An 18,234-nucleotide genomic window follows, 5' to 3' on the forward strand; every position below is an offset into this window, starting at 1 on the left:
AAATTTAAAAATATCAAAAAACAAGAAAGGAAGCAAATTTCGGCAAGCCGAAGTTTATATACTAATCGACCACATTTCGATTTCTATGCCAACATTACTAAAAACGATGAAGCTATTTCGGTTTTGCGCTGCATTTTGCCATATTTTCTATGGCAGCTTTAAGATATTGTTGTCCGATTTTAATTATATTAAAACAGTAATTCAATAATATTTTAATAAATCCAAATCCCAAATAACAAAAAAAAATAATTAAAAACAACAAGTTAAATTTTTAAAAAAATTTTTCCGATTGTTCCTATGGGAGCGATCCGGCTCGTTCCGATTTATATACTACCTGCAATAGAAAAACAACTTTTGGGAAAGTTTAAGCAGACAGCTTTAAAACTGAGAGACTAGTTTGCGTAAAAACGGACGGACTGACGGGCAGACGGACATGGCTAGATCGACTCTCCTGATGATGCTTATCAAGAATATATTTACGTTAAAGGATCGAAAATGTTTCCTTCACTGCGTTACAAACTTTTGACTGAAATTATAATATGCAATGGTATAATGATTCTTAGCTTAACAACTTAACTATCTTACTCAAGTACAAGTATAATAAGTCCGTTTAAAAAACATCAAATTATACAAATTCCAAAATTCTTATAAAAAACCATTTTCTTAAGACTTGCCATATTTCAGAATGTGTTTAAACCATTTACAATTTATTAAAATACATTTTTTTTAAACTAAATTCCGTTTAATTTTAATAAAACTTTTCTAAATTTATTTGGAAGCTTTCCTCTCAGCTGCTAGTTTCACCTCCCTGAAACAGTTGAAAAGTCCAAATGAAAGTTCACACAGGTCCTTCTCATCTTCGTATTCTGCGCGACATACAACCAAATCGGTGGCCACCCATTTCCAGTCAACAACTCCGGACCTCAGATACTCTCCGATCTGTACCACCCCATGCTTACTAATCAGCCCCAAGTCTAAAAGCACGCATGTCAGAAAGCACTTGAACTCCCGATCAACGAGGGCCCCATTGTCTGGCCATTTTTCAAGCACTTGGGAAGCTTCATCTTTTGTAAGCTCCATTTGCCGTATACACGGATTATAAACTGCAGAGTTGCTCTTTAAAAATTAGATTAAAATTAATAAATTTAATATGTAATGCTGTAGGATAACAAATGTAACTTACATGTACTGTCCTACACAGAAACATTAGGAAGAGGTATAGTGCTTCTCGATTCAGCATACTTTCCAAACTAAACGAGAAACTCCAATTCGCGTACTATAAGTACAATATTATTTAAAACAATTAAATGTACTTACAAGGGCTATTCATATTTTTAATCGCCACACATTGTGCGATTAACAATTCATCTTTCTAAAAGATTCGCAATTAAATATTCGACACGGGATGTGAAATAAAAATAAATAAATAAAGAACCTCCAACGAAGTAAATAGCAGCAGCGTACGTGGTTACAAAAATATATTTATAGGATTAAAAGTATATGATATTCTATATTTAATTTTTGGTTTTGTTCTTTGTCAAAATTGTATTGTTGCCTAAAAATAGTAATTTTGTAAGCCCATGTAAAAAGGGATGTGATGGAAAGCTTTAGAACTACCTGATAGCACGGTTGAGGGTTAGACCAGAGTTTATAAAAGCGGATAAGGTACGCATAAAATAAAATTGAAAAATTGTGATTTATTCGGGTTCTATTATCTTAAAATGTATTATTAAAAACTCAAGCCTTACGAATAGGTATTTGGCGAGTCTCATGTAGATTAATTTCCCCTTAGTAGTTTGAAACAATTAAATATACCAAAAATTTGTTCACATAAATCGGTCTCCTTTCTGTACTCATAGCGGCACCGAAGAAGTGTAGGCGCAAAGGCATACTCATCAATAGACCCGTTGTCAAAGTATTTGTCAAGGGAAATCTTTCCATAGTTATCTACAATATTATAATATATCAAAATGCAGGTCACGTAACACTTGTGGGTCTTGTTAACGCTAGCCAAATTCAGATGCTCAGGCCAGTCCTTAAATGCATTATTGGCTTGCTCATCCGTTATCCCGTTATGATCCGTGCACGGATCGGTAAAGGGTATCTCTCCCTGTTAAAAAATTTAATGTATAACCTTGTAGATTCACGGATACATTTAACTTACATTTACAAACTGACACCGCAACAGAAAGAGAACGAAAATAAGGCGTGGTTCTAGTTTTACTGACATTTTACTCAAACATCAACTCAGAAGAAGGTGGCATAGGAAACTGACTACAAATGGCAAATTGGACGCCACTTTCATGATTATAATTATAATTAATGGATCGCTGGCCATTTAAATAATACAAAAGAAAGGGCTCAATTTTACGTTATATCTGATTTTGATTTACAATTGTAGGGAATGCGATAAGATTTAAATTAACAAACCAATTACAATTACAATTTATTATTATATTATGATAATATTTGGTAAAGAACTAAAAATCGACAATATTTCCTTGTTATTTGATTTCATGTTTATTTCGTTAATCTTTGTTTGATTTTCGATTGGGATAATCACGAAATCCTGTTTTATTTTCATTTAATACAGTTTGCCCTTGATGCACATCACCCTTTAAGGATGGTACTGACCATCTTCGACGTCACCATGCTCGGATTGGGCGGCCAGTGCCAGACGTTGTGCCTCCTGCTGGCGTCCAATGGCCGCGTGCTCGGCTGCAATGCGCTCGAATGCGCTCAGGTGCTTCTGGGTGGCATGTGCAACGGCGGCGCTGGCATGCGGAGCGGCTGCCAGTGCCTGGGTGCGGAAAACAATGCATCATTACTAACTGTTTGGGGCCACACCTGCCTACGGAGTACTCACCGCTTGGCCTGGTGTGTAACTAGCATGTTCTTGCGCAATTCGATTGTAGGTCTGGAAATGCCTTTGCTTGGCTGCCTGGACGGCGGCACTGTCCTCCAGTTTGTGGCTCAGCTGTGGATGGAAACCGTTCTCGTCGGCCACGTACTGCACGGTGCGCACCTGGTTCTTGGGGTCCACATAGGAGAAAGCTCCGCGAATGACACCCGATCCATCAGATACCTCAGTGTGCTGACGATCCACATGTCCGGGAGCTCGACCAGCCTGGTAGCTGAACACATACGGACTAGCCGGAACCTTTGGCTCCGGGGTGACCAAGTGGGACACATCGGCCCAGGTGGCACCGATCAAACAAACGACCTTGACATGCAAACAGGAAGCGTTGTAGTTGAGTAATATCTGATGTGTTGCTGGGGCAAGTCGCTCACTTACCAAAACTATAAACTGCTTCATGGCTGGATAATATTGCCTTTCGACTCAAGCTGCGATTGGTAACTGACGGCGACTTGGCCAACACTTCGTTATTCGCAGTTCGTGAGAGCCAAAAACTGGTATTTGGCTCGCCGAGATGCGCATTTTATATGCGACTACGATCGGTTAAGCCAGCCACGATCCCAAAACTTGTTTTTACATTTTGCATTCATAAACAAGGTAATTTGACATCAAAGTTGAATTAACAAATTGTTTTTCGATAAGTACTATTTTATGTTATTGGTTAGTCATTTGAACTTGAGAACTAGCAAGTATTAAGTGATAAAGAAAGATCATTTACACGGAGGAAATCTTACACACTATGTTTACTATTTGTATATGGAGATTGAGAAAACTTAAGCGTAGCAATGATTTCGACTATTATTTCTAAGTGGTAAAGCAGTAGTGTTTAGGGAAAAAAAGCCTAGACCAGCTCCTCCATCGTCTGCGCTATCCAATCACCATATGCGGGAACTTTAGTGTAAATACCGGGAAACATGGCGTTTGCGCAGCCAAAACCCCAGGACACAATGCCGTAGAGTTTCATCCGCCCATCGATGGAGGTGACCAGTGGTCCTCCTGAATCTCCCTGGCAGCTATCTCTTCCACCCATCTGAGTTCCCGCACAGAACATGGTGTTGGTAACAGTGCCCGCTCCAAAATAGTTTCTTTCACACTGTTTTTGATCACTTAGCTGGACAACTGTGTAACGGAGACGCTTCTCAGGCTGCATCTGTGAGATTAGCTGACTACCCCAGCCACTGACGAAGAGCTGGGCCGTTGGCTGTATCCTGTCCTGAGTGGTGGCCAGACTTATTGGTTGAATTTCTCTACTATAGACGAGTGGCTGCTGCAGCTGAACGATGGCAATATCGTTGTTCATCCTTGTGGGCTCATGGAACTTGGGATGCGGTACAATGCGTTGAATGCGGATAAAGCTGCCGCCTTTGGCCCACTCATTGGATCCGGCTCGTATCGAATAATACTGCGGTTTGGTGTACTCCAGCACGCAGTGGGCGGCTGTTAAAATGATGGTTGGCGCAAGGATGGATCCACCGCAGGCGTGGCGAGTGCCCAACTGAAGAGATACTTGGTGCGGGAAGAATGTGATGTGCGTCTCCCAGCCGCCAACAATTCGGCCATCCTGTCCGCCATCCGTGGAGTTTTGGGCTGCCACAGTCCAGATTAGCAAAAAAGCTATTATAAGTTTCAGTTCCAAGCTCAACATTTTGTCAACTGTGATGGAATCCACTGAGGGCAAACTCTTTTATAAGGGAACTTAATGGCACGGCTTATCTTATCAGCAGAGCCAACTCTTTTTGTGGTGGCCCTTGACCTTCTGCGGATATCTTTTGGGATTTATGGATATTTATGGATGGCTTTGGACAAACTAAGCTGGCGGCGGAGGACGGGGGTGATGCTAGTGTCTAGGCTTTTGCTCTTCCAATCATCTTTCCATGGCCGTGACCTGCTCCTTGAGGTAATCCAAATGGTTAACGCTGTCCTGCATCACATCGTACTGGTAGCCCACGTGCTGCAGAATCAGCGTCATCTTCTGCAGATTCTGGTGGCTATAATCTGAGACGACGTCCACTTGGGTGAAGTTCTTAAGTGTTTGATGCATGATCTGGGAGTGAGTTATAATCTTAGTTTTTCCAATCAAGGGAGTTATAAATAAAGACTCACCTCATTGCTTTTGGAACCTCTAACAACCTGTCGGGCTACGGACCCTAGTAATAGCCAAAACAAAGACTTAGTATCGATTTCATTGCTTCAGGGAACAGAACTCACCCAAATTATTCACGTTCACGCCCACGCGGGCACATAATCGCTTCTTTGACTCGTCAAATAAATGCCGAGCACTTGAACTGGTCGCTGAGGCCATTTTATTTATGGTTTAATGTTGTTTGAATGTTAATAAACTTGTAAAATGTAAACAAAGTCGAGGCAAAACAGCTGAGATAACGCCCTTTGGTATCAGTGTGGCCAGCTGCAGCGTAATGAATATCGTAAATTTATAAAAATGACACACAGCAAGTCGGTGGAAAACTTTGATAATTGTTCAGCAATGACACAAGCCTTATAGCTGGCATACACTTGAAGAAAAAGTCATGAATTTAAGTAAAAACAAAACACCATAGGCCAAATAAATAAGTTCGTGAAATGTTTTTACGTTATTATTTCTAATTCTAGCCTTAACCAACCTAAGACTATAACATTCTTATAGTTTATTTTACTTTTGCACTCCCAGAACGTTAAAAATTTAATTCCATAACCGATATTCCAATGTATGCCATTCTCAGTCAAAATTTCAAAACGTTCGTTTTTCTTGGCATTATTTTTGTATGGCATACACTTTATCTTAAACGAAATTTTAAAATGGAATTTGATTCAAAAGTACTCCTGTACTATTGATTATTCTGTCTACATTCAAAACTCAAGTTACGAACATCTGTTCTTTGTTTTGCTTTGTCTGCTTCAGTGGGTGCCATATTTTCCCACAATTTTGATCTTAGCTTACAACAATGTGTGGTAGTGGTGATAGTATCGACCAATAGGCCAAATAGGTTCTTAGGATGCGATTACTTTTAACTCCACCTCACTATAAAAACGGAGTTTTTACCTTAACTCGATAATCCAGATTATTTTGATAGCAATAATAGCTAATTGCTCTGATTTATGATGAGCTTGAATTTCATAACAAGTTATCGGTGATAACGGTGATAACCGCTACCCCGTAGCGGTTTTTATACCCTTTCAGAGGGTATTATAATTTTGGCCAGAAGTTTGTAACGCAGTGAAGGAGACGTTTCCGACCCTATAAAGTATATATATTCTTGATCAGGATCAATAGGGGAGTCGATATAGCCATGTCCGTCTGTCCGTCTGTTTCAATACCGTTTGCGAGCTCAGTTTAAAAGCTAGCGATCTGAAACTTTCACACTCGTCCTAAAACATGTGTACGCAGATCAAGTTTGAAAATCGCCCCGATCGGACGTCTATATCCTATAGCTCCCATAGGAACAATCGGATATATCTAGCAAGAATTGATGATATTTCGCGCATTGTAAAAGCTTTTGACATGAATCTTTCCAAATCGTATTTTTTTATGTATACCTTGATCAGGGTAAAAGCGCGTGGCGATCGGACGTCTATATCCTATAGCTCCCATTGGAACAATAAGGTAAAATCGGTCCAAATTTTATGTTTTTCAGAATATTTCGCGCTGTGTAAAAGCTATTGCTATAAATTTTTTTAAATCGTAAATAGTTAAAGGCTGCGAAAGTATCCCTTTTTTTCTAATTTTAAATGACATTTTTGCAGTATAAAAGCAATTGACATTAAACGATGCAAATCTAGTTTATTTATGTATACCTTATTCCTTTCGCTACTTTTTCAGTTTTAGCAATTTCGGCAAAGTCTGCAAGGGTATTAAAACTTCGGCTTGCCGAAGTTAGCTTCCGACCTCGTTTTATATTTATATAAAGAGATCACTACCGTAGAAATCTTCTTAGAGAACATTTTGGCTTCGCAATTAAAACGATATTGTTTAATTTGTTTCGAGTTCATAGCAACAAGTGTTTTTGTAGTCGCTATTTTAAGCCAACGGTGATGTTCCACATAACTCGATGACACCACATAATATGCAACCCCTGTTTGAGCAAATCCTCGAGAGAAAAAAGTTTCCAATTTGCAAACAGGACCTTCATGCGATCAGGATTAGGACTCGGCCAAGAGCATGGCCAACTACTTCGAGGACTCGCTTCGATTCCAGGACATCTACCGAAAGAAAAGTTCTAGAACGACCATCGAGCTTCGGGCAACCTGGGATTTTACCGCCAGATGCAGGAACACGAGAAAAATAAACTCCGGCTCCAGGGCTCCTGCAAGATGGAGGCGTAGATCAACCAGCAGATTGAAGTGGAGAAGGAATGGATCGCCGTGGAGCTTCATATCATTCCATGAGGGTGGGGCTGAAAATTTGCGAGTATCAAAAATTCTCTTATTTATTTTATTTATCACTTTATACCTATTAAGTTTCATACTTAATCACTATTATATATATCATCAAATTTCAGCAGGGATATTACGGAAACGATGTCGAGAGAATTAAGGTTTTTCATATTTAACACATTTGTTTTCCCATTTCGACGAGAATATTACGAATTTTTATTTTTGTGTATTTTGTACTTAAGTTTCATATTTAATAACTTTCTAATCTCAAATTTCACCGAGGATATTACATCCATTTCCAACTTCGATGGGGATATTATGAATTAATACTGTTTCAACTTAATAAGGTCCTTATTTTGTCATTAAATAAAACTTTAACATGTTTAAATTACTATTCGCTTAGACCTTCTTTTTGTTAAAATTTGTTATTCTTTAAATTAAAGCTGTAAAAAAACTTTAATAAAATATTTATGCATAATATTTTTTTCTAATTTTATCCTTTTTTCGTAAGAGAAATGTTGAATATTTTTGAAGTCTGTGCTATAACATAGTATTTCAAGGTCAACCCTCTTATAATAAAAAAAAACAATTTAAATTTATAATGTTCTACTAAAATTAACCCAAGTCAATATCTTTAGAATTTTCTGTGATTAAAAAACCTCTAAATGAGTATATACACTCATGGACAAAATAATAGGTGTGTTTTTTTTCTTTTTTAATTTTCTATTTCTAATTCATATCTTCTCTAATCTCAACAAATGATTTTTTTTTCATAACTTCTAATCATTGTCTTTAAAAAAAAAAGTAAAACAGATTCACAAATCCTTTAATATAACACTAATTTAAATATTTTATTAAGTCCGCCAATTTTGGCTGAACACAATAATAGTTAAAGAAAAATGTTTAAATTAAATTAATATTTCACTATGTTTGGTATTTTTATACCCTTGCAGAGGGTATTATAATTTCAGTCAAAAGTTTGCAACGCAGTGAAGGAGACATTTCCGACCCTATAAAGTATATATATTCTTGATCAGCATCACCAGGAGAGTCGATCTAGCCATGTCTGTCCGTCCGTCTGTCTGTCCGTCTGTGCGTCCGCCCGTTTCTACGCAAACTAGTTCCTCAGTTTTAAAGCTATCTGCTTGAAACTTTCCCAAAAGTTGTCTTTCTACTGCAGGTAGTATATAAGTCGGAACGAGCTGGATCGGGAAACTATATCATATAGCTGTCATATAACTGAACGAGATTGAAATGCCATAACTTTGGTGTTTTTAAAGTTAGGAAGATCGGATTTTCTATGAGGTTTATTTTTGGCCTATTAGTCTGACCTACCAAATTTCATAAGGATCGGACGACTATATCCTATAGCCGCCATATAACTGATTGATCGGAAATGCCATATCTTTGGTGTTTGTAAAGTTAGGAAGCTGGGATTATCTATGGGTTTTATTTTTGGACAATCAATCCGACCTACCAAATTTCATAAGGATCTATATCCTATAGCTGCCATATAACTGAACGATTGGAAATGCCATAATGTTTTTAAAGTTAGGAAGTTGGGATTTTTTATGAGTATTAAGAATGCATCATATGAATAATTTTGGAGAATATAATTTACAGAGTATTCTGCAAGGGTATATCAACTTCGGCTCAGCCCGAAGTTAGCTTTTCTTGTTTTATATTAAACTAAGTATCTGGCAGCTAATAACCGGTATATCCGAAATTATTTTGCAAGACTTTCTCTATTTGTCTTGGCATGGAGGACATTAACTTACGTTAACTTACGACATGTTCCCATTGGAATGTGGTACCTTTTCTTTGGACATTATCCCAAAGTTGATTTTTATTTTGAGAAAAAGTCTTTCCGACGTCTCTTTTGAGTTCACACCAAAGATTATCGATGGGATTGAGGTCCGGGGATTGTGATTAGAGAAGATATGAATTAGAAACAGAAAGTTCAAAAAGAAAAGAAAACACACCTATTATTTTTTCCATGAGGGTAGATCAAACACTCGTCATAGAATTTAAAAATATTTCTTTACCAGAGGCAGAATACTTGGAGGAAACCTTTCCTGACTTGCATGATGATCGATAGTGTTTCTACATCCTAGAGTCCCATCGGCAGGATGCTGTAGTCGCGACACACTGACGACAGAGTGGAATTCACTGAACCTGCTCCTGGCAGTCATTCCGACTCACATCCCAAACTAAAACACCCATAAACTTGCCCCCAAAAACTAGCTGGAATTCCGGGCTGGCTGGCGCCAAAAGGCGTGTCGCTAATTGTCCCTAAACGTCGGCATTAGGCGCCAACTTTCAAACAGGAAGTCTGTCGGAGGAGTTGGGGAGTAGCGATCGGTTGTGTCCCCCGCATTTGGCCACTTAGTTGCCACATCGTAGCTAATAATAAAAGCTAATTAAGCGATTCTGTGCCAACACCTGTAGTTGCTTTCACCCCTCAAACTCCCCTAATGACAATAAATTGCCGCTAAATGTCACCAATAAGCATCTGCATCTCCGAAAGACCGATTTCATTCCAGGCCGGACTAGAGCGCTTCTAATTAATTTATGATTTTCCTCACCGCATTAATCTCCTTGGATGGCGTCTCGAGAAAATGTCGCGAGCCCCAAACAAGACAACAGCAAAAAATGTCATGCAGATGTGGCCACGAAATGGGAAGAGGGGGATCCACATCCACTATTATGTTTGTGGTATTATGAGTACTAGGAGGGCTCATGTTCGGGTTAGACATTTGTCATAATTACCACGAAGAAACACGTCAAACGGTGGAACTACCAGGGTTACACAATTGATCGGATTTTAGCAAGGAATCGCTTTAAGATAATTTCTTGGAAATTAATTAAAACATATGCTCATCACTTAGTCCCATAAATCTGCCCGGCACAATTATCAGTTTCAATTTGTGCGTGAAACTGTTTGATATCACAGACGACGACCACGACGAGACTGCCGATGTCAATTAGTAGAATCACTAGAGGAGCTGCACCCCTTTCATGGCGATGGGGGTAATTTTCCGCCACTCGAGGGGAGATGCCATCCCATTTGGCTCATTAAAATGCCGCCGCAATTGTTGGAGATCGAGGAGAATCCCAGTGCCATCCCAGAATCCCACTGCCATCGATGCGTTGAGGTGGCAACACAGGGCACTCTACACTCCATGCTCGAGATTCGGATGCGGTCTCAAGATCTGTCAGTCAGCCCTGAGTAATTACACCAAATTAATTGCCCGTAGTTGTCAGGGCTCACATTGTCTGCTAATTTTTTCTCGATTGCATAGTTTTTCTTTAATTGCCGCCATCAGCAGCCCATGAATCCGAATTGATTCTGCATTTGATCCAAAAAAAAATAAAATCCCCATTCAAACCGTAAAAAACCACTAAAAAAGCACGGAAATCCGAGAACAGCCCCTTAATCTGGCGCTTTGCGACTGATTGTGTCGTAAAAAGCGAAACACTCCTATATGATTTAAACTGCATGTTTTGTAAGAATCTAATTTGATAATTGGTTGTAATTTATGAGTCTTGTCTGCTCGCCTGAAACATAAACACAGCACAGAATGACGGAATGACGCCTTTTACTCCTCGAGCTCCTCCCCAAGCATGTTTCTCAGAAAAGAGCACCGAGGACCGGGAAGTCACATCCCGAACTCCGAATTCGAAACGAGCGCACATTAAATTAATAATATGCAGTTCATTCTCTCTCATTTTTTCTTAATTAATATTTATATCTGTCAGTTTATAAGGCGTAGGCTGGTCTGCTTTGGATGTGGCTTCTCCCGATGAAGTTTTCATGAATGAAATTAACAGCATACTTTGGGCGGGGAGGTGAACATGATTCATGACCGATACTTATGGATGTTCAGACTTCTGGAAGGATAATACAATCTGTACATGATCATTTTGAATTTCCGCAGTAACGGATATACCACTTTCTTGATATCTTTTTAGCAGAAAATCATGCTTTCGCTTCTAAAAGTTTTATAAATTATTTTGTAATTAATTTGTATATTTTCTATAAAAACATCGAAGTCCACAAAATTAATTTAAGAAGCCTCCTGATTCTGTTTAATATTAAAATTTTATTTAATACTTTACTAATATAACGCATTGTGTCTTGTTTATTAAAACGTCCCTCTATATATATTTAAAAAACATTTTTTATACCAAATAATTTTTTAAAACATTTTGTTTTTGATATTAAATCAAAAATTCGAAATAAAATTTTAATTGGTAAAAAATAAATAGAATTACTTAACATTAATGAGCGTCATAAAATGAATATACAAATAAAACCCGTAACCAAAGTGTATCTAAAATGCATTCCACTCGTTTGTAGGACCATTTTTCTATATCATTGCTTGCTCTATTAGGTTTTCACACAAATTAGTCCCGAAGCAAACAAATAGACAGCCCAACGGATTAATCAGGATACAGTTTCCCAAAGAGTTCAATGCACGCCCGCAAAGGAATCCCTTGGCGATGCGGTCCAACTTCACCTTTGACGTAATCGGAAACCACAGGAATATGCGAGACAATGGCGTGGGAGTGTCACAGATACAGATGTTTGCCGTGGCCCAATGATCGATGTGCCGGCGAGGCCCAAGTTAGACGTAGCTAACACCCTGCAGGACTTGATGCATCATTAGCTGGATGCGATGACAAAAAGAGGGGACAAAAAACATGGACTTTATGGGCGGAGGACGGACTGTTCCACGCGACTGCCAGTGCAACTCCGCCCGTATTCCGACCGACCGTGATTTATGCTGCGTGCGCCTGACAAACACTTGAGAAGTGATGATTTATAATGAAGATGCATGCTCGGTTATTAATTAAATTCTGACGCGGCTGCGCTCCATTTAAAGTTAAATGCGAGCATCAAACGAGCTGATCTTGTTAGGTTAAGGGTTGGGCTCTTATGCAACAACCGGCCAAAAAGACAAAACATCCGTAATTAATTCGAAATGCCAGAGTCAAAACAAAGTCTTTAGTGGAATTCTGAATATTTTAGGTCAAGAGCAGGATAACTTAAAAATGTACATATTAACATTGTTTCCATAAAAAATAGTATTATAATTTTGTTTCAATGGTTGTAATATGTCCGATTTGTCTTGTTAAAAAATGTATTGATCATTAAACGATCACATTTTCATATATTAGTTTTTTTTAATAAAACGGTTTTTTAATAAAATTTCAAAAAGAGCACATAAACTTTTACATATAAAGCACGCTCAATTTAAACGAATTCTTCACGAGTTTACTGACATCCTATCGTTTGTTTCTTAAAGCCGACCTTTGGATAGAAAATCACAAAAACAGTTACGAACGAAATAAAGTTTGTCAGATGGAAAAATAATCATACAAGACCATTTGATAGTACAATCTTCTAAGGATAAGTCTAGCAGCCGGAAGAGAAGCCACCAGATTGGTGAACGATTCGAAATACCAGAGTCGAAGACAAAGTCTGCCCTCAGTCTGGCAGCGGAATTTGAAATATGGCAAGCAATAGTCGAATATTCATTAAGCGCAATTATGAAAATTAAGTTGTCATTTTGATTTGAGTGCCCGCGACACTCGGGCATGCGGCCTCATAAGCCGATCCCCTCGTCCCGCGACTATTCTCATTAAATTAAATCAAACTGACAGCTCGGCCGGCTAAATGGATGCGATGCGATTCGTCCTCGCCGCCCTTTCGCTCTCGGATCGCGGCGACTAATTAACGTGTTTTCACATATTTTGTTCAAATCGCGCATGAATAATTAAGACGTTATCACACGGCATCTGGGCACGGCACCCTGTAGCAAAGTAAATGACGTGGAGTTGGCTGCTGGCCAATTGGAAACTAGTGTCTCCAATGCCGCCAGCTAATTTCTCAGATCCTCCCCTTCGCGCCACTCTTTATTCCCCCCTTCCCAGCACATTCCGTCTGAATTATGTGTTCATAATTTCGAATTAATGAAAGTTTTACAGGGGACTTGGGCTCGAGCAGCCAAGATGCAGACACCCACAAATGTTCTTCGTCCATTCTCAGATCAAAAATGATAGTTTTAGTTATTCATTACGAAATTTGTCTATAAAACCTCAAAGTCTCAGGGATAGCTAAATTTCAATATACTTGAGCTACAATAAGCTGAATGAACTAAACAAATTTATATCTGACAGGAAACCCAATATAGTTTATTAAATATTTTCGAATTAGTAACTATAACTTCAACTAACTCTAGTTACGCCAAAATAAAAAGATTTAGTTAATTCAGACTATATCCATAGCTTAATCGAAAAAGTAAAAAGTTACTTTTAAGATCAACTTACATATACTTTCTACATTTATTTAGTTCAAATTAATGTTCTTTAAATGTCATGCTAGTTATTTACCACACTTGAAATTAATATTAAGGAACTGAATTTTGGTTATTTCGTAAATCCAAAAATCTATTGATTTCAGTTTTTTTTACTTTTTTAATTTTTAAAAGGTTTAACTATCTATACGTAATTGAAAATAAATTTGTAAGGTCCGTTGGGGACTAAACCCGTATTAACGATAATAACCTTTTTCTTTATTTCCAATAATGCTTCATTTTTATACCCTTGCAGAGGGTATTATAATTTCAGTCAAAAGTTTGCAACGCAGAGGAGACATTTCCGACCCTATAAAGTATATATATTCTTGATCAGCATCACCGGGAGAAACGATCTAGCCATGTCCGTCTGTCCGTCTGTCCGTCTGTCCGTCCGTCCGTCCGTTTCTACGCAAACTAGTCCCTCAGTTTTAAAGCTATCTGCTTGAAACTTTCCCAAAAAGTTGTCTTTCTATTGCAGGTAGTATATAAGTCGGAACGAGCCGGATCGGGCGACTATATCGTATAACTGCCATATAACTGAACGATCGGAAAAGCCATAACTTTGGTGTTTTTTAAGTTAGGAAGTTGAGATTTTCTATGGGTTTTATTTTTGGCCAATCAGTCTGACCTACCAAATTTCATAAGGATCGGTTGACTATATCCTATAGCCGCCATATAACTGATTGATCGGAAATGCCATAACTTTGGTGTTTGTAAAGTTAGGAAGTTGGGATTATCTATGGGTTTAATTTTTGGCCAATCAATCCGACCTACCAAATTTCATAAGGATCGGCCGACTATATCTTATAGCTGCCATATAACTGAACGATTGGAAATGCCATAACTTTGGTGTTTTTAAAGTTAGGAAGTTCGGATTTTTAATCAGTATTAAGAATGCATCATATAAATAATTTTGGAGAATATAATTTACAGAATATTCTGCAAGGGTATATCAACTTCGGCTCCGCCCGAAGTTTGCTTTCCTTTCTTGTTTGTAATAATTTAAATATTTCAAATGAGGACACGTGCCTGCACACCAATGCACAGAAACCAAATCCAGTCCCCCAATATCGGTCGACCGCTCATTAATCAAACGAATGAAATATGTTGGCAAACGTATTAAATATATTTAGCAAGCCATCGAAATATTAAATAGCGCTACTTGTAGACAATTAGCCAAAAATTATGACTTTTAATCACAGACGAGGCGACAAAAAAGAGACCGAACATAAAATAGACGGAGACGAACCAGAGCCACGCCTCCTCGCCACAATTTCACACATGTTTTAAAAATAAACGAATTTGTGTGCCGTCTTCAGTGAAAATCGGAATATGTTCCCGTTTCCTTCTCTCCTGCAGTTCGGCCATATGGAGTGAGTGGGAGAGGGATATATATGGCTTAGGCCACGCCCCGACAGGCGATCATCTTGAAAAAATCGGCCAGTGAGCAGGATGCTCCGAATATTCAAATTAGTTTTCCGTAAGATCTTGACGCGCGCTGTTGTCTGCGGGATCTGACTCCGATACGATTCCTTTTGGAAGCTTTCAAGAACATCTGCAAGATTTATTGATTTTCAAATCGCTTTGAGTCGGTGGAAATATGAATTCACAATCGGCAGTGCGTCGCTACCCACACAGTTTTTCAATAGAGCAAATTCTGGCCAAGCCGGAAATCAGTTCCTCCAACACCTTCCAAGAATCCGCGCAGGATGACAGTGGGCACGGTTGCATAAGTGGTGTTTCACGTGTTTCTAGTCCAGCGACATCGAGTTGTTTGGAGGATAATTTAGACGACGGCAAAAGTGATGTTGATTTGGGCTCAGATGATGGAAACGGTGCGTATGATTAATATGCTGTCAAAGTGCTTGAGGAAAATGATTTGTTAATAGCTTTAAAATTTTTTCCTGAGTCTATTATTCTATTTAAATCTGGACTACAAAAACTTTCTTATTTTTTAATTCATAATTTTAGACGAGGTTCAGATAATTTAGTTATTTTTACTCATAAATAGGGTTTCAGTAATAATAGAATAAAATACTGCAAGAAAAGCAATATCTTGTAACAATCCAATGGAAAACAACGGATTCTATTAATCATGTTGTGCTCCTTTTATACCATATTGTAAAATAGAGTTAATTTCAGATTTTGCAGATCCTAAAACGTAGATAGCATAAACTTTAAACAAGAAAGAAAGCCGACTTCGGCTGCCGAAGTTTATATACTGTTGCAGCCGTAACAAAAATTAAATATTCTATTTTTCGATTTCGATGATTAAAAACGATGATTTTTATAGAAATAAGACCTTTTAGAAAATGTGAGTATATGTTAAGAAACAACGAAGCAATATTTTGATTCCCATTTTGTTCTAATGGGAGCTATATGATAGAGTAAGCCGATCCGTCCCTTTCCGGCTTATATACTACCTGAATCATTAAAATAGCTTTAAAACTGAGGTACGGACAGACGGACATGGATGCTGATCACGAAAATATATACCTTATAGGGTCGAAAGCGTGCCTTTCCCGCGTTGCAAACTTTTGACTAAAATTATAATACTTTCTGCAGGGGTATACAAATTCATAGATAACTGTCCTACCGGAACTGTTAAAGAACATGAGGTATTTCCCTATTTAAATAAAAATAGATTTCCTTTGATGATGATGAGCATTTGTTTTTATATATTATTAGTGTAAACACTATTATATTTTATATTCTTTACATATGATTGGTTATGCCAAGCAAAAATGAGATGAAACTAAAATTCAGGAAAATATTTTTTAAGTCCATTTAGTGCGGTTTAGAATAATCCATAAGAAGCTTAGCACCCCCTTAAATAATTAAGTGTATATGTTCAATGTGTCGCCCACCTGAAAGAGCGAGTGTTTACGGCTGAATGATCTCATCTGTCATCTGTGCGATGAAGAAACAAATGATCAGGAATTAGCTTTTTGGGTGACAAGGAATAAGCCATCCACCGTCATTTTTCGCACCCCGCCAACGCAATCAGCTAATGATGCAGATGTCAAAAGCAAACAAAGATCGGGCACGATCTCAAAGGAAAGCTTCCACCCGTAAAGAAGGAATTTATTTGACAATTTGTTTTCGGTCAGGCAAGAGAATGTACGGCCAAATGGCCAATTAGACGCCTTGGCTAAGTGAAATGCAACTTTTCGAATAAAGAGACTTTGGGATGGGGGAATGAATGCAACCTTGCCAACGGATCGACAAATTACAATTAGGCGAAAATAGTTGGCACTGCTTTCGAGAATGGCCGCTGTCGGTAGCAATTAATGTCTAATTTAGATCGGTACGCCTGATGATTTCAATTCTCTATTTCGTTCCATTGCAGCCCTTGGCGATGACCGCAAAAAGCGACCGAGAACCGCCTTTTCGGCAGCCCAAATCAAAGCCCTGGAAACCGAGTTCGAGAGGGGGAAGTACCTATCGGTGGCCAAAAGAACGGCGCTGGCCAAGCAACTTCAGCTCACAGAAACGCAGGTGAGGATGGGAATCCATAGTAAAAAGATTATATATTAAATCTTACTACCAGTTATTTGGAGAGTAAAAGTATAGAACATAGAAAAGAAAGCGTTTTCGACAATGTAGGTCTTCTTGATCAGCATCAAATGCATTCCCTCATGTCTTCAAAGAGCAGAAAATTAGCTAGAATTTATTTATTTATACTTAAGTTTTTATAAATTGTCCCCATTGTTCAGTTGCTAGCTTGAAAATTATCCTCTTCTTTGGTATTTAAAATTGTATGCTAGTTCCTGTAAGTTCACAAAATCCATATTTACCTATTTCTGAATCCTATGTAGATCAAGATCTGGTTCCAGAACCGTCGCACCAAGTGGAAGCGCAAGTACACCTCGGACGTGGAGACGCTGGCCTCGCACTATTACGCTCAGCTGGGAATTGGGGGATTGGCCAGACCTATGGTGGTTGGAGATCGGCTGTGGCTCTTCAGCCAGACTCCAACGGGTCCCACACCCATTCAATCCATCATGCTAAATGGCAGTGGATCTGCTGCACCCATGGCAACGGCAGCGGCGAATGGTTCCCCAATGCGTCCGTATCCCACCAGTGGGGGAATGCCACCTTTGCCGGGACCCAGTGTGATGGAAAGTGCTCGCAATGCCATCCTGGCACGGGGTCAACCCTTGAACTTTGCTCTCCCCTTTGGAGTGGCCAAGCCACCGACGGGAGGTGTGCCATCCGCCAGCTACATGCCACGTTGCAAGTCGTACGGGGGAAGCTATGTGGATTATGCGGCGTCACTTCCACCAAACGAGGCCTATCTGCAGATGAAGTACGCGACCCTGCCGCCGGAAACGGAAGCGGGCTCTTCCAATGGGCTGGCCGAGCTGGAACGAGTATTCGGGGATGCCAATGCCAACTTCCTGCAGCAACGGGGCACTCCCGCCGCTGGAGCAGCAGCATCCTACGGCCACGAAGGATTAAATCAGGCACAAAGGAGCCGGAGACCCACGCAATCAGAGTCCGAGTGCAGCGACATTGACTGCGAGCAGCTGGACGAGGATGAAGAGCCACCTGCTACGGAGTGAAACTACTAAGTTTAATATT

The 18,234-nt window shown here is 39.0% G+C and overlaps 6 protein-coding genes and 1 pseudogene across 7 annotated transcripts; 2 read left to right on the top strand and 5 right to left on the bottom strand.

Annotated features, from left to right (window-relative positions):
* Positions 1–768: 768 nt before the first annotated feature.
* Positions 769–1,240, bottom strand: LOC108051742 (general odorant-binding protein 57e). Its single transcript, XM_017133956.1, has 2 exons — positions 1,184–1,240; positions 769–1,116 (listed from the first exon to the last, which is right to left on the bottom strand). Exons 1-2 carry the CDS (start codon positions 1,238–1,240, stop codon positions 769–771), a joined length of 405 nt encoding a protein of 134 aa, XP_016989445.1.
* A 537-nt stretch (positions 1,241–1,777) lies between these two features.
* Positions 1,778–2,269, bottom strand: LOC108051744 (general odorant-binding protein 57d). The gene is made up of 2 exons (XM_017133958.2): positions 2,165–2,269; positions 1,778–2,110 (listed from the first exon to the last, which is right to left on the bottom strand). The coding sequence occupies exons 1-2, from the start codon at positions 2,228–2,230 to the stop codon at positions 1,778–1,780; spliced, it is 399 nt and encodes a 132-aa protein (XP_016989447.1). The 5' UTR covers positions 2,231–2,269.
* A 146-nt stretch (positions 2,270–2,415) lies between these two features.
* Positions 2,416–3,435, bottom strand: LOC108051790 (cuticle protein 16.8). Its single transcript, XM_017134011.1, has 3 exons — positions 3,296–3,435; positions 2,867–3,223; positions 2,416–2,800 (listed from the first exon to the last, which is right to left on the bottom strand). Exons 1-3 carry the CDS (start codon positions 3,314–3,316, stop codon positions 2,618–2,620), a joined length of 561 nt encoding a protein of 186 aa, XP_016989500.1. The 5' UTR covers positions 3,317–3,435; the 3' UTR covers positions 2,416–2,617.
* A 109-nt stretch (positions 3,436–3,544) lies between these two features.
* LOC108051789 (trypsin 3A1) lies at positions 3,545–4,563 on the bottom strand. Its single transcript, XM_017134010.2, has one exon. It carries the CDS (start codon positions 4,560–4,562, stop codon positions 3,759–3,761), a length of 804 nt encoding a protein of 267 aa, XP_016989499.1. The 5' UTR covers position 4,563; the 3' UTR covers positions 3,545–3,758.
* Positions 4,564–4,778: 215 nt separating this feature from the next.
* LOC108051791 lies at positions 4,779–5,314 on the bottom strand. The gene is made up of 3 exons (XM_017134012.2): positions 5,126–5,314; positions 5,021–5,064; positions 4,779–4,961 (listed from the first exon to the last, which is right to left on the bottom strand). Exons 1-3 carry the CDS (start codon positions 5,217–5,219, stop codon positions 4,782–4,784), a joined length of 318 nt encoding a protein of 105 aa, XP_016989501.1. The 5' UTR covers positions 5,220–5,314; the 3' UTR covers positions 4,779–4,781.
* A 306-nt stretch (positions 5,315–5,620) lies between these two features.
* On the top strand, positions 5,621–7,300 carry LOC108051745 (annotated as a pseudogene).
* Positions 7,301–15,151: 7,851 nt separating this feature from the next.
* On the top strand, positions 15,152–18,223 carry LOC108051772 (ventral anterior homeobox 1). Of its 2 annotated transcripts, XM_017133992.2 has the most exons (3): positions 15,152–15,485; positions 17,000–17,148; positions 17,469–18,223. In XM_017133992.2, exons 1-3 carry the CDS (start codon positions 15,251–15,253, stop codon positions 18,213–18,215), a joined length of 1,131 nt encoding a protein of 376 aa, XP_016989481.1. In that variant the 5' UTR covers positions 15,152–15,250; the 3' UTR covers positions 18,216–18,223. The 2 variants fall into 2 exon arrangements, with proteins under 2 accessions (XP_016989481.1, XP_016989482.1); XM_017133993.2 differs by lacking the exon at positions 17,000–17,148 and having other exon boundaries at positions 15,405–15,485.
* Positions 18,224–18,234: the final 11 nt, after the last annotated feature.

Source organism: Drosophila rhopaloa, unplaced genomic scaffold, assembly GCF_018152115.1.
Source record: "Drosophila rhopaloa isolate 14029-0021.01 unplaced genomic scaffold, ASM1815211v1 contig_115, whole genome shotgun sequence".
NCBI lineage: Eukaryota > Metazoa > Arthropoda > Insecta > Diptera > Drosophilidae > Drosophila > Drosophila rhopaloa.